This window comes from Macrobrachium rosenbergii, chromosome 22, assembly GCF_040412425.1.
Source record: "Macrobrachium rosenbergii isolate ZJJX-2024 chromosome 22, ASM4041242v1, whole genome shotgun sequence".
In the NCBI taxonomy this organism is placed as follows: domain Eukaryota; kingdom Metazoa; phylum Arthropoda; class Malacostraca; order Decapoda; family Palaemonidae; genus Macrobrachium; species Macrobrachium rosenbergii.
In genome coordinates this window covers 11,352,743-11,367,251 of record NC_089762.1, presented here as the reverse complement: position 1 = coordinate 11,367,251, position 14,509 = coordinate 11,352,743, and the positions used below count along the sequence as shown (strand labels likewise).

General features: G+C 35.0%; 1 protein-coding gene across 4 annotated transcripts in view; it reads left to right on the top strand.

Annotated features, from left to right (window-relative positions):
- The window catches only part of lost (methenyltetrahydrofolate synthase domain-containing protein lost), a 361,950-nt gene that overhangs the window by 236,279 nt on the left and 111,162 nt on the right, over positions 1 to 14,509 (top strand). For all 4 annotated transcript variants that reach the window (XM_067124203.1, XM_067124204.1, XM_067124201.1 and 1 more), the window contains exon 9: positions 9,963 to 10,159. In XM_067124203.1, coding sequence (XP_066980304.1) covers positions 9,963 to 10,159 — 197 coding nt within the window. The remainder of the gene's footprint in view (positions 1 to 9,962; positions 10,160 to 14,509) is intronic.

The following is a 14,509-nucleotide window of genomic DNA, read 5'->3' as shown; positions in this document are numbered from 1 at the left end:
AAAGTAATTTGTATTTTTTCTAATTACGAACCTACACTTTCATAGGTATATTTATACCCTCCTTATATCACCCTGCCTAGTTCTCATCTCATGCCAGCTGTGGAGCATAGTGTAGCTTTGGACGGGCTGGTTCACACAGTGGAAGAGTAATTCAGGCTCAGGTCAAGGGTGAACAGGCCCACTTAACCCTTCCATATCTGTATAGTTATCACATCACTGAGGGTACATGAGCCCCGATGTGTCTGGGAGCGCTTCGACAGTCTTGAAAAAATTATTATTTCAAAATTCAACAAAATAGAAATTTTATGCCAACAACATTCATTTTGCTGTCCTTTTTTTTTAAGAAATGTTTATATTTTATGGTGGAATAGTCAGAATAAGAGTCCCAGCCCTCTAAATACAAAAAAAATGTGAGTTATTTAACGAAAAAAAAAAATTCTTTACTTATTTCTATATTTTTGTTCAGTAACCAAAACTATGAAAGTCAGACGAATGAATTATTTTTTTATGAGAAAGCCAATAAAATTCCTAAATATTGACATATAAAACAATGGAAAACAAATAAGTTCAGTTGGTGAAAAAATTGATAGAAAAGAGGGTGAGAAACAGAGCGCTCTGCCCGGCCTATGGTGAGAATTATCGCTAGAAAAATTTTTTTTTGAAGAGCCCTATCGCGGTTATTTTTCATAGAAATTACTTTGTAAATATACGAAAAGTAGAGGAAAAGTTGAAGAATAAAGGAAAGTCAAGAAAAATGGCTTTGGTAACGGCAACAGTTTCATTTTGGCGTTATAAATTGATCGAAGCGAAAAAAAAAAATTACCGTTGTCAACATTATTGTTCGTAGCTCAAAAACTATAACAGTTAGGCGAATGAATTATTTTTATGAGAAAGCCAAGAAAATTCTCTAAATATCGACATATAAAACAATGAAAAACGAACAAGTCCAGTTGGTGAAAAATTGATAGAAAAGTGGGTAAGAAACAGAGTGCGCTGCCAGGCATACGGTGAGAATTATCGCTAGAAATTTTTTTTGAAGAGCCCTACCTCGGATTTTTTCTTAGAAATTACTTTGTAAATATACAAAAATGTAGAGGAAAGGTTGAGGAATAAAGTGAGAGTCAAGAACAATGGCTTTGGTAACAGCAACAGTTTCATTTTGACGTTATAAGCTGTTCGAAAAGAAAAAAAAATGTTACTTTCGTCAACATTATCGTTCGTAGCTCAAAAGCTATAACAGTTAGGTGAATGAATTATTTTTTATGAGAAAGCCAACAAAATTCTCTAAATATCGATATATATGATAATGAAAAATGAGATTCAGAGCCCTGCCTCAAATCCAGACGTCTCTTATGTGATGAACTACCGCGGTTTCCGCTAGTTTTTCCGTAAAAACTTTGCGAAAGCATGTTGGAAACTGTTCTCAATTGACGCGTCGCTGTATGTAAACAGCCACACGTGTTTACCCAACCTGCGTGCGCATGGTCTCTGACAGAAGTGTGGCCTGCCAGGCCTGCGTGGGTGCGATCAGCTGATGTCATTGTGAGAATTTTTACTCGCCATGGATTTGCGCATGCACAGTAGAGGAACTAAAAATTTATAGAAAATAGAGGATACGAAACAGAGTGTTTCCAATAATGTAATCCTACATTTTATAAAAAAATGTAAGATACTGAGAGAAAGCGTGGGTAGGATCAGCTGATTTCATTGTGAGAAATTTACTATGCCAGGGATTTGCGCCTGCGCAGTATACAACTGCTTGCCTGGCGTGTCGATGCCTGAGTTACGGTCCAAGGTATGCTTTAGCCTATGAAACCACCAACTGTTCGAAAATAAAAAAATTTACCCCTACCAGGCGTCACGAAAAATGTCAGTAAATTTTACGTAAAATTACGTCAGTCAGAAAAGAAGGGGGTTGGGGTTGTTGCGTAATATTACGTCAATTGGACAGGAATGGGTTAATAGCATTTTTTAGATGATTTAGTGATAGCTGAAGTGTACTTAGTGTAACTCCTATGAAAGTGTAGGTTCATACACTAGGAAAAATACAAATTACTTTAGAATTTGGTATACTGTACAGGGGTACCTTGTTTGTTGAAAATTTATGTCGAACATTCTGTTTTTCAACCAAAATTTTCGAAGAATATTGTCATTTATCGAACTAATACTCGTACTTCAACCCGACCGATTGTCTTGTTTATACTAGTACTCAGCGTCCTACTGTGTCATATGAGAAAAACTGTATCAGCATGTTTTTTCCTTTACAGGTACGTGCATAAAGCGCAAGCACAATACAGGCAGTCCTCAGTTATCAGCAGCCTCAGTTATGGCGATCTGGTTTTACGGCGCTTGTCTAGCGATGACGATAACTGGATTTTCGGCTTGATATGCACCGATCTCCAGTTATCAGCGCTGATAACCAGCGATTGGCGCTATTATTGCCAATTTTTGGTTATTGGCGATTTTCGGTTATCGTCAGGCTGTCAGGAATGGAACCCCCATTGATAACTGGGGACTGCCTGTATATAGTTTAATGATAACCATATTCAATAAAATAGATAAGAGAATAAAGCATTTCACAGTAAAATTTAACTTAAAAGATGAACAAAATCATATGTCACCGTGGTGACACACAGCTGACTTAAGATGGAGGGAGCGTTTATACTGTTAAGGAGAGAAGGAGAAGAGGCAGTAAAAAAATTACTGTATGCACGTAAAAGCTGTAACAGTTCACATAAAAAAAATAAAAGAAGGAAATTTCATAATAAATTTAACATAATGATACAATATAAAAACAATCAAATACAATACAATAACAATAAAAAATCAGGCGAGTCTTACTAAAGTGAGTGTTCGGAACCTGCGCTGTATGGGACAGTAGAGAGGAGAGGGAGGGGATGGTGGTGGGTTATTGGGTGGGAGACAGGGGTCAGCTTCCCACTGACTTCCCAGGTGGGGCCGGGCTCAGATGATTTTTTCTTTTACTACATTTCGCTCTTTCTTTCACGTACACTCGATTCGCCCGAACCACTACATTATCTTATGGTAAAATACCTATTGAATGACACTTGTATTTTAAAATTTTTTAGCACTGTAAAAGTAACGCATCTCCACATCATGAAAAACACTGGTGCTGTTTTCAGCTTCTGTGTGCCATGGATTGTTTGTTTAAGTGAATTCCTTGTGAAAAGTTATTTAATATCTCTGTCCTTTACTTACTTGCATTTTTTACTTCTTACTTATTTGTTTGCAAAATCCTCATGTTTATTGGATTATAATTTTAAATTCTGCCGTTTGTCGACAGTAAGTTGATGTGTTACGGTATAATTAATCTCCTTCTTGCACTCAAGATCCAAGTGTAAATAACATGTCGACAGTCATGCAAAGATCTAAGTATGAAAAACACGCCGACAATCATACAAAGATCCAAGTGTAAAAAACACATTGACAATCACACACTCATGAGGGTTGTTTTCACAATTGCCGGACTTTGATTACTTTCTCTCTCTCTCTCTCTCTCTCTCTCTCTCTCTCTCTCTCTCTCTCTCTCTCTCTCTCTCTCTCTCTCTCTCTCTCTCTCTCTCTCTCTCTCTCTCTCTCTCTCTCTCAGACACACAGTCGGACACACACACACACACACACACACACTATTGATTTCTTTTATTAACCTTGCAAAATGTGAATAAAATTGATTTTGTCATCAACCTTTGCCTACTGCAACCATTTTGGTTTCCTTGAGGCGGATCCTGCCTCCTTCCTCAATCCCGGCCAGCACACCGTTTTCACCATAGTTCACAAATCAAATTTTTAGCATGTACACAGAAACAAAATGTACTGTTATATTACTTTACACTCTTAGTTTAACTTTTGAACACATTAATCATAGGAAAAATTTTAAAAGGGAAACTTTTTGGTTGGGCTGGAATGAATTATCCTCATTTCCTTTATTTTTTATTGGGAAATTTGTTTCATAATTCAAACAAATTACATTTCGACCAGCCTTCTGGAACGGATTGAATTCGAAGTCCAAGGTATGAACTATTGTACAATGTTTAGGAGTATGTTTAATATAATTTTAATTCCTATACTTTTTTTCTTATTTTAACTAATTAGTAGTTAACTAATTTGCACAGATATCTAAAATTAAATTCTTTGTTGAAAGTTACCCAACATTAGGGCATCTACAGCACCTTGAGTGAGAACAGTCACACCTGCCATTGTGACTATTCCATGTGTGTAATTGTACTGCATTCAGGGTCCTCATCAAGGACAGCAAGGAATTCTCCCAAAGGTGAGGAGGGTTTTATTGCCTTAGTGTGTTTGGGTCTGTAGCATTCTGCTTTTGCAGATAGGGTTGCAGTTTGTCTTGTAATAGTAATAATAATAATAATGCAGTGGAGCCTTACCTGTTCATGGTTCCGGATTCGCTGCTTCACCTATTCACGGATTTTTCTGTGGAATACACAGTCAACCCCTGGTATTTGCTGGGGATGCATACCACAACCCCCGCTATTAGCTAAAATCCATGAGTACTTGGCACCCCTCTAAAAAAGCTTATAACTGCCTATTTTGATTGTTCAAACACCAAAAAACCCTCTAAAATTGCTTGTACCTGAGTATTTTAATAGTTTTGTCACAAAAAATGCATCTAGTCAGGAAAATGACATGAAAATACAATAATTAGTGAATGTTTCTCTATGAAAAATACGGCGAACAGAGATATTTTCTGGGAATAATGTGTATAGGCAGTCCCCGGTTATTGATGGGGGTTCCCGGGATTATGTGTAATCAATGGATAGGTATGCTTAAAATCAAATGCGTGTTACAGACTAATAAACACACAAACAAAGCCACTCCAACATCTCCTAAAAACATTACAGACACCTCACACGTCTTGACTGTCGACCTAACCACGAAACAACTTCTCACTGCTGGGAGAAAGGGCGCTGGTGACTGGTACAATACATGTACATACGCTACCAGGGTCTAAGCGATGATAGGCAGGGCAGCCAATCGAGACTACGGTCTACCCCAAAGCCAAATCAAAGTCCTTTCAAAAGAAGGCATCGTGCTTACCCCATACAAATGGGAAAAATAGGACATTAAAAGAAGAAAAAGAAGAAGACTGTATTTTCATATTTTCGTGACTAAATGCACTTTTTGTGATAAAACTATTAACCCTTTAACGCCAACTGGGCGTATTTTACGTTGACAAAAGTTGTCTGTTGGGTGACAAGTGGACGTAAACTACATCAACTACAAAAAGTTTTTTTAAATATTTGCGGAAAAATACTTATAGGCCTCGTTTGCGAAAAATTTTAAATCACGCTCCTTGAGGGATGCTGGGAGTTCACGGATCACGCTGTTGTTTTGTTTACAAGCGTGACCCAGCTGCACATGCGCAAATTTATTTCTTATCCCAAAAGAAGGCATCAGCTAACTCTGTTGAAAATCTCAGAAATTCTTTAGTCACATTGTTGTAATTTTTGCACTGTTTTCTATTAGCCTTTACATGAAGTTTTATATATGAAAATGTGTGCAATTTCATGTAGAATACAACAAAAAATAACTCATGGTTGTAGCTTTTATCAATTCTGACATATTTACATATAAATCACGATAAGTACCAAAATTTCAACCTTTGGTCAACTTTGACTCGACCGAAATGGTCGAAAAATGCAATTGTAAGTTAAAACTTTTACATTCTAGTAATATTCAATCATTTACCTTAATTTTGCAACAAACGAGAAGTCTCTAGCACAATATTTTGATTTACGGTGAATTTTTGAAAAAAATTTTTCCTTACGTCCACTCAAACTCTGCTGAAAATCTCAGAAATTCTTTAGTCACCTTGTCGTAATTTTTGCACTCTTTTCTATTAGCCGTTACATAAAGTTTTATATATGAAAATGTTTGCAATTTCATGTAAAATACAACAAAATATAACTCATGGTTGTAGCTTTTACCAGTTTTGACATATTTTCATATAAATCACGATAAGTGCCAAAATTTCAACCTTCGGTCAACTTTGACTCTACCGAAATGGTCGAAAAATGCAATTGTAAGCTAAAACTCTTACATTCTAGTAATATTCAATCATTTACCTTCATTTTGCAACAAACGAGAAGTTTCTAGCACAATATTTCGATTTATGGTGAATTTTTGAAAAAACTTTTTCCTTACATCCACACTAACTCTGCTGAAAATCTTGTAAGAGCCTGACGCCGTCTCTTCCAAACACATGTGCGTTCGTGTGTTCATCGTCCATCGGAGTGGACAAGACAACAAGAGCATCTCGTTTTCTTTCTCTAAAGGAACACAATTTCAACCATACAATATTTCCGTCTGTTTCTCCCTAACCATTGTTGTCTTGATGTATGTACAATCACCACTACTTGCATTGCCATGCAAGCATTCTAATCATGTACTCATAATGTTGCAACGAATCTTCAGTATCAAACTGTGTGTATGTTTGTGTGTGTGAAGACGCCAAGTGTCTCGCCACTCCGATGGACAACGAACACACACGTATTTGGAAGAGACGGCGTCAGGCTCGTACAATCTCAGAAATTCTTTAGTCACTTTGTCGTAATTTTTTGCACAGTTTTTTAGTAGCCGTTACATAAAGTTTTATATGTGAAAATATGTGCAATTTCATGTAGAATACAACAAAAAATAACTCATTGTTGTAACATTTATCAATTTTGACATATTTTCGTATAAATCACGATGTGCCAAAATTTCAACCTTCGGTCAACTGTGACTCTACTGAAATGGTCGAAAAATGCAATTGTAAGCTAAAACTCTTACATTCTAGTAATATTCAATCATTTACCTTCAGTTTGCAACAAACGACAAGTCTCTAGCACAATATTTCGATTTATGGTGAGTTTTTGAAAAAAATTTTTCCTTACCTCCGCATGTGCTAACTCTGCTGAAAATCTCAGAAATTCTTTAGTCACTTTGTCGTAATTTTTGCACGTTTTATATTAGCCATTACATAACGTTTTATATATGAAAATGTGCGCAATTTCATGTAGAATACAAAAAAAAAAATAACTCATGGTTGTAGCTATTATGTTTTGAAATATTTTCATATAAATCATGGTAAGTGCCAAAATTTCAACCTTCGGTCAACTTTGACTCGACCAAAATGGTCGAAAAATGCAATTGTAAGCTAAAACTCTTACATTCTAGTAATATTCAATCATTTACCTTCATTTTGCAACAAACAAGAAGTCTCTAGCACAATATTTTGGTTTATGGTGAGTTTTTGAAAAAAACTTTTTCCTTATCTCCGTGCACGCTAACTCTGCTGAAAATCTCAGAATTTCTTTAGTCACTTTGTCATAATTTTTGCACTGTTTTATATTAGCCATTATGTAAAGTTTTATATATGAAAATGTGCACAATTTCATGTAGAATACAACAAAAAATAACTCATGGTTGTGGCTTTTATCAACTTTGAAATATTTTCATATAAATCACAATAAGTGCCAAAATTTCAAATTTTGGTCAACTTTGACTTGACCGAAATGGTCGAAAAATGCAATTGTAAGCTACAACTCTTACATCCTAGTAATATGCAATCATTTACCTTCATTTTGCAACAAACGGGAAGTCTAGCACAATATTTCGATTTATGGTGAATTTTTGAAAAAGCTTTTTTTTTGCGTCCGCGTGTTACGAATTCATGCATCATTTTGTGATAATATTTTCTCTGTGTTGTTTTGATCATTTTACAATTTGTTATATACCAAAATCATCGCAATTTAGTGTACAATACAATGAAAAAAAATAACTCATTAGCTTTAACCGTTTTGCTCACAGCGTGATTTGTATACAATTATATATGAAATTTTTTTTCGCGCTGTCATATATTCCAATATTTATATATGATAATGATATTTTTTTTCATTTCTGATGGTTGCATACTAAACTTCAGGCAATGAGAAAAAAAGGAGCCAAAAGTGAACTCTTAATCTTGAAAACTAAGAGTGCTGTGATTTTTTGAAAAAAACTTTCTTTCCGCTTCGGTGCTAACTCTCAAACCCCATCGGCATAGAGCAGACACTTTTGTAAATAGAGACTCAGCGTTTAAGGGTTAAAATACTTAGGTATAAGCATTTTTAGAGCGGTTTTTGGTGTTTGAACTATCAAAATAGGCAGTTATAAGTATTTTTAGAGGGTGTCAAGTATTCGTGGATTTTAGCTATTCACGGGGGTGGTTGTGCACACCCCCACAAATAGTGCGGGTCGACTGTAATAATAATAATAATAATAATAATAATAATAATAATAATAATAATAATAATAATAGTTATATCTAGCGGCTGTACCAGTGTTGTCAGGAGTTCGAATTCTCTTTTTGGTATTTCTTCACCTTAGAAATGAAAGATTTATGACACTCTTAAAGCATCTTGGCTCTGGTTTACGTTAGAAATGAAAGATTAACGACATCAGTTTAAGAGCATCTAGGCTTTCACCCAAGACTTCTTATTAGGGTGTTAAAGCATAATAAATGTTTCTATTGTATTCGTTGTGCCAGAAAAGTACTTGCTCAGTATGTAAGGCTTGGCTTTAACATGTGACCAGCTGTGTTGCCACATAGTTCCTAAGTAAGGTGACCTCTCTATGAGTTGATGTCAGTGGCTTGTTTTGCTCTTTAATAGATGTACAGATGGTTGGGCTTCCTCCAGACCAAGCCAATTCCAAAGCAGTTGTTAATTTCCTTAGAAAGATAGCCTTTTCCTTTCTTGAGTTTCTAAAGGGTGTCTGGGAATGATGCTGCTGCCTCCGTATCAGCTAATGCTGGTTCTCCTGTGGTTTTCAAATTCTTCTGATTGCACCATCTAGCAAAGCTAGCCAGCCATCCCTTAATAGGTTTAAAATTCATCTTGCTCTCGTCAATCATGTTTTTATGGTGGTTATACACAATAGAGATATGTTTCTGTAACTGATTCTGTAGCCACCTACTTAATGCTCTTTCAGTCATAAGTTCATTGTCATAAATTTGGAGTCCTTTTTTTTGATGTTGTAGGATCAACTCTGTTTCATAAATTTTGCCTCCCTTTGGCTCTACTGTATTGCACTGATGATTCCTTCCTTCCCAGCTTTTGGGTCACTTCACTACCTTTAAGGCCAAGTTTAAAAGATCTATAATTTAAATTTTTTTCGTAAGACTTGGTCCTTTCTGTACCTCTTGGTTGCTTCCTGGGAAGCATTTTCAATGAAAGAAAAGCACAACACTGAATAACCAGGACCTTAAATGTAACACTACCCAGACATGAGTTGGAAAAGAATATGATACCAAAAGCAGTATCATCCTACATTGTATATCTACAAATCATTTCATTTATGTGGATTTTACCTATTACTTAGCTCATAGCAAATTTGTACAAAAATTGCTGGAAAAGAGAGACACAGGAGTAGAAATACAAAGTATATTAACAAAGAGAAGGAAGCAGTCAAATATCCATTTAATACAAGGGTTAATGATTTCTACAGAGAAATGGGGGAAGGAATGGGATATCTGATTTTTTTTTGCTTGTGCTAGTTGTTAATCCTTATTGAAGGAAGCAGAATTTTCTAGTCACCACTGAAGAGATGGTTATTAATAATTCAGACCTTGTTTGATGTATCTACAATGAGACTAGCAGTTTTCAAAGTGTAGACCTCATAGTCTAATGTCCTTATTTGTAATAGAGTATCATTTTTGCTTTCAGATTTTTCAATTATAAGATTTTATTTGTTTTGTTTCTTCAAGTTGATTAAAGAAGAGTAATTTCCTTGGATTTGTCTTTATTTTGTATGTAGCCTTCATGTGATGACTGGACACAACTAATATTTTTTAGTTTCATTTGTTAAGCTTGATTAATGTTTCCTATTTTGGGCTTAGCTTTAGTTTTATTTTGTCTCATTCTTTTAAGGAAATGTCTTATAGACAATTTGCATGACTACAGGTTACCATTAATGTCAGTAAGAAGAATCGGATAGTAAAAAGGACAGTAGAGACTACTACACAGCCAGATCGTTTAGGATCAGCAGACCTGGATGATGAAGATTTTGAAGCAGGTGGTGATAAGCCACAGCGTCCAAGAAAACCTAAAGTTCCAATTACTTATGCCGTCTTCTTAGGCAAGGTTCCTCCAGCTTGTAGGTAAGATTTGAATTTATCCAGAAATTATCCTGAAGCAGCTTAAAATATGTGACTATTTTATTTACCTTTTATGTATTCCATACCAAAATTTCATAAAAGTCTTATAAAATTTAGGTATGTAATGAGCTAAGTGAATTGCGTTAATAAAGAGATGAATATTTTGCTTAACTTAATTTTAGAGAAACTTTGTAATATAATTGATAATACCGATGATAGTAATCGTTTCATTAAAAATAACAGTAAAGTACTAGAATTGATTCAGTCATGTAACAATAATCCTGTAGGTCCTGATAATTATATGCTATCCTCCTTTGATTTTAGTACTCTGTATATTGTGTTACCACATGATGATCTAATTAGATGCATTGTGGCCTTATATATAATAAGTACAGTACAGTATATCCATGCTGATTTTGAAATATGCTGTAACTATAATAAAGTGACAATTAGTTGAACTAATCTTGTTGAAATACTAAAATCTTATATTAACAACAACAACAACTTTTAAATTTGATAAAATTTCTGACCAAAAATAGGTATCTCTGTGGGTGCTAATTATAGCCATAAACTTACCAATGTATATTTAAATTTTTGTGAATCAAAGTTCTTGCAATATAATCCAGTAGAAGGTAGATTTTAGGTATATAAATACATATACTGTATAGGTGATCTGTTATTGTTGAATAACATAGATACATTGTTCAATGTTAATTCAGTATACAGTATCCCATAGCACAATACTAGAGGTTTTATAATAGTGATAATGACCCATATAAAACAGGATCCTTCTTAGATAATGATATTAAAATTGTTAATAATAAGTTTCTAACTAAAGTTTATGATAAAACTAGATGTTTTAAATATGAAATGCTAAGACTGCCTGCTTTTGATTTGAATACAGCAGTTAGTAGACTTCAAGAGTCATATGCGTACAGTTTTCTAGATTTGCAAGTATTTGAGTACAATTTTCAGTTATTTGCCAATAAACTGACTAATAATAAATTCCGTATTTGGAAGATTAAAAACTAGATATATTTGAATACCCAGTAATCTCTCAATTATCTGGATTAATAGAGCCAAGGCCCTGTCGGATAGGGTCAAATTTCAGATAAGGTCACATAAAACTCAATGGGGGTAAAATGGCAACTCTGTGTAACCCATATACACCCCCTTGTTTGTTAATACAGTAAAACCCCGTATTTGTGGTCTCACTATTCGCGGATTTCTCTGTGGAACGTATATACTGTACCCATTATTCGTGGAAAATTCGCCCATTCGCGGTATTTTCACATAGAAATATTCACTAATTACTGTATTTTCATATAATTTTCATGACTAAATGCAATTTTTGTGATAAAACTATTAAAATACTCAGGTATAAGCATTTTTAGAGCATTTTTTGGTGTTTAAAATATCAAAATATGCAGTTCTAAGTGTTTTTAGAGGAGTTTTAAGTATTCACGGATTTTAGCTATTCGTGGGGAGGGGGGTTGCGGTACGCATCCCCCGCGAATACGGGGGTTTACTGTACCGCATAAGCATAAACACTTGGTATGCTTATAAAGAACAACATCATATTTCAAACTGAAATCTTGATGCAAAAGGCAGTTAGCTAGCTTATTTTCCCTTATAACAAAATATACTGTATACAACCACTTTTTTTTTTTCTCACGTACCCAACATGCAGTACATGTACATGTAGGTTACACTATTGGATGAAAATGAGTACATGAATCGTTTTTCTTTTTCCTTTTGCCCAAACCCATTATTCAACACACTTTAAAATACACTGTACACAAAAAAAAGCAAACAATATTTTTCCTTGTGCCCAAACCCATTAGTCTTCAAAATGCATCATACACTCACAAAAAAAAAGAAGCAAACCTTTTTTCTTTTTCATTTTGCCCTAACCCATTATGGTGTATGACAGTCTGTAAAGTACATTGTACACAAAAAAAACAAACCTTTTTTTTTTTCATTTTACCCAAGCCAATTATGCAGCAGTCATTAACCCTTTCGTTGTGAGCCTGTTATCCTCACTAGTGACGAGAGCAGTGTCCTGCTAATCATGTAATTAACTAATTTTCTTCCTTTTATATTTGTACTTCGATTCTTTGTTATTTTCATTACCGTTATAATATTACAGTGTACAGTACTACACTCAGCCCTGACTGTTCCTGGTTCAAGATTCACGGATTCACCTATTCGCGAATTTATCTGTGGAACACAGCTCCAAGTAATTCGAAGGAAATTCGCCTGTTCACGGATTTTTTTTCTTGGAGCATATCTAAAATATTCGCTAATTATTTTCATTTTATTTTTGTGACTAGTAGGTCTTTGACTTACAACGGGGGTTCTGTTCCAGTGCCGCACCATAAGTTGATTTCCGCTGTAAGTCGGTGTTTCGCCACTATCGGCACTTACGGCACCATAATATCCGTCGTAACTTGATGTTGCATCAAGTTATAGCGGCGATAACTTGATGCCTATTCTTGCTGTTAGCGCTGTCAGTGGCGCTTGTGGCGCCGTAACTTGATGCAACATCAAGTTAGGGCGCTGTAAAACACCATTAACGGGGCTAGGAAAGCACCGTAAGATTGAATCCTCTGTAAGGTGGTGACGTGCGCAAATACATTTTTTCATGATAAAAAAGTGATTTACAAATTTTCAAATATTAACCCTTTAACGCCGACGGGACGTATTTTACGTTGACAAAAAATGTCTGTCGGGTGCCGAGTGGACGGAAAATACGTCGATTACAAAAAGTTTTTTTAAATGTTCACGGAAAAATATTTAAGGCCTCGTTTGCGAAAAATTTTAAATCACGCGCCTTGAGGGATGCTGGGAGTTCACGGATCACGCTGTTGTTTTGTTTACAAGTGTGACCCAGCTGCACATGCGCGAATTTCTTTCTTATCCCAAAAGAAAGCATCAGCTAACTCTGCTGAAAATCTCAGAAATTCTTTAGTCACTTTGTGGTAATTTTTGCACCGTTTTCTATTAGCCTTTACATAAAGTTTCATATGAAAATATGCGCAATTTCATGTAGAATACAACAAAAAATAACTCATGGTTGTGGCTTTTAACAATTTTGACATATTTTCATATAAATCACGATAATTACCAAAATTTCAACCTTTGGTCAACTTTGACTCGACCGAAATGGTCGAAAAATGCAATTGTAAGCTAAAACTCTTACATTCTAGTAATATTCAATCATTTACCTTAATTTTGCAACAAATTGGAAGTCTCTAGCACAATATTTTGATTTATGGTGAATTTCTGAAAAAACTTTTTCCTGATGTCCTCGCTAACTCTGCTGAAAATCTCAGAAATTCTTTAGTCACTTTGTTGTAATTTTGGCGCTGTTTTCTATTAGCCGTTACATAAAGTTTTATATATGAAAATGTGTGCAATTTCATGTAGAATACAAAAAAATAACTCATGGTTGTAGCTTTTATCAATTTTGACATATTTTCATATAAATCTCGATAAGTGCCAAAATTTCAACCTTTGGTCAACTTTGACTCGACCGAAATGGTCGAAAAATGCAATTGTAAGCTAAACTCTTACATTCTAGTAATATTCAATAATGTACCTTCATTTTGCAACAAATGAGAGAAGTCTCTAGCACAATAATTCGATTTATGGTGAATTTTTGAAAAAAACTTTTTCCTGACGTCCACGCTAACTCTGCTGAAAATCTTGTAAGAGCCTGGCGCCGTCTCTTCCAAACACGTGTGTGTTCGTGTGTTCGTCGTCCATCGGAGTGGACGACAACAAGAGCATCTCGTTTTCTTTCTCTAAAGGAACGCGATTTCAACCATACAATATTTCTGTCTGTTTCTCCCTAACCATTGTTGTCTTGATGTATGTACAATCACCACTACTTACATTGCCATGCAAGCATTCTAATCATGTACTCATAATGTTCCAACAAATCTTCTGTATCAAACTGTGTGTATGCTTCTGTTTGTGAAGACGCCAAACGTCTCGCCACTCCGATGGACGACGAACACACATGTTTGGAAGAGACGGCATTAGGCTCTTACAATCTCAGAAATTCTTTAGTCACATTGTCATAATTTTTGCACAGTTTTCTATTAGCTGTTACATAAAGTTTTACATATGAAAATGTGTGCAATTTCATGTAGAATACAACAAAAAAATAACTCATGGTTGTTGCTTTTATCAATTTTGACATATTTTCATATAAATCACGATGTGCCAAAATTTCAACCTTCGGTCAACTTTGACTCGACCGAAATGGTTGAAAAATGCAATTGTAAGCTAAAACTCTTACATTCTAGTAATATTCAATCATTTTACCTTCATTAAAAACGATTGCCC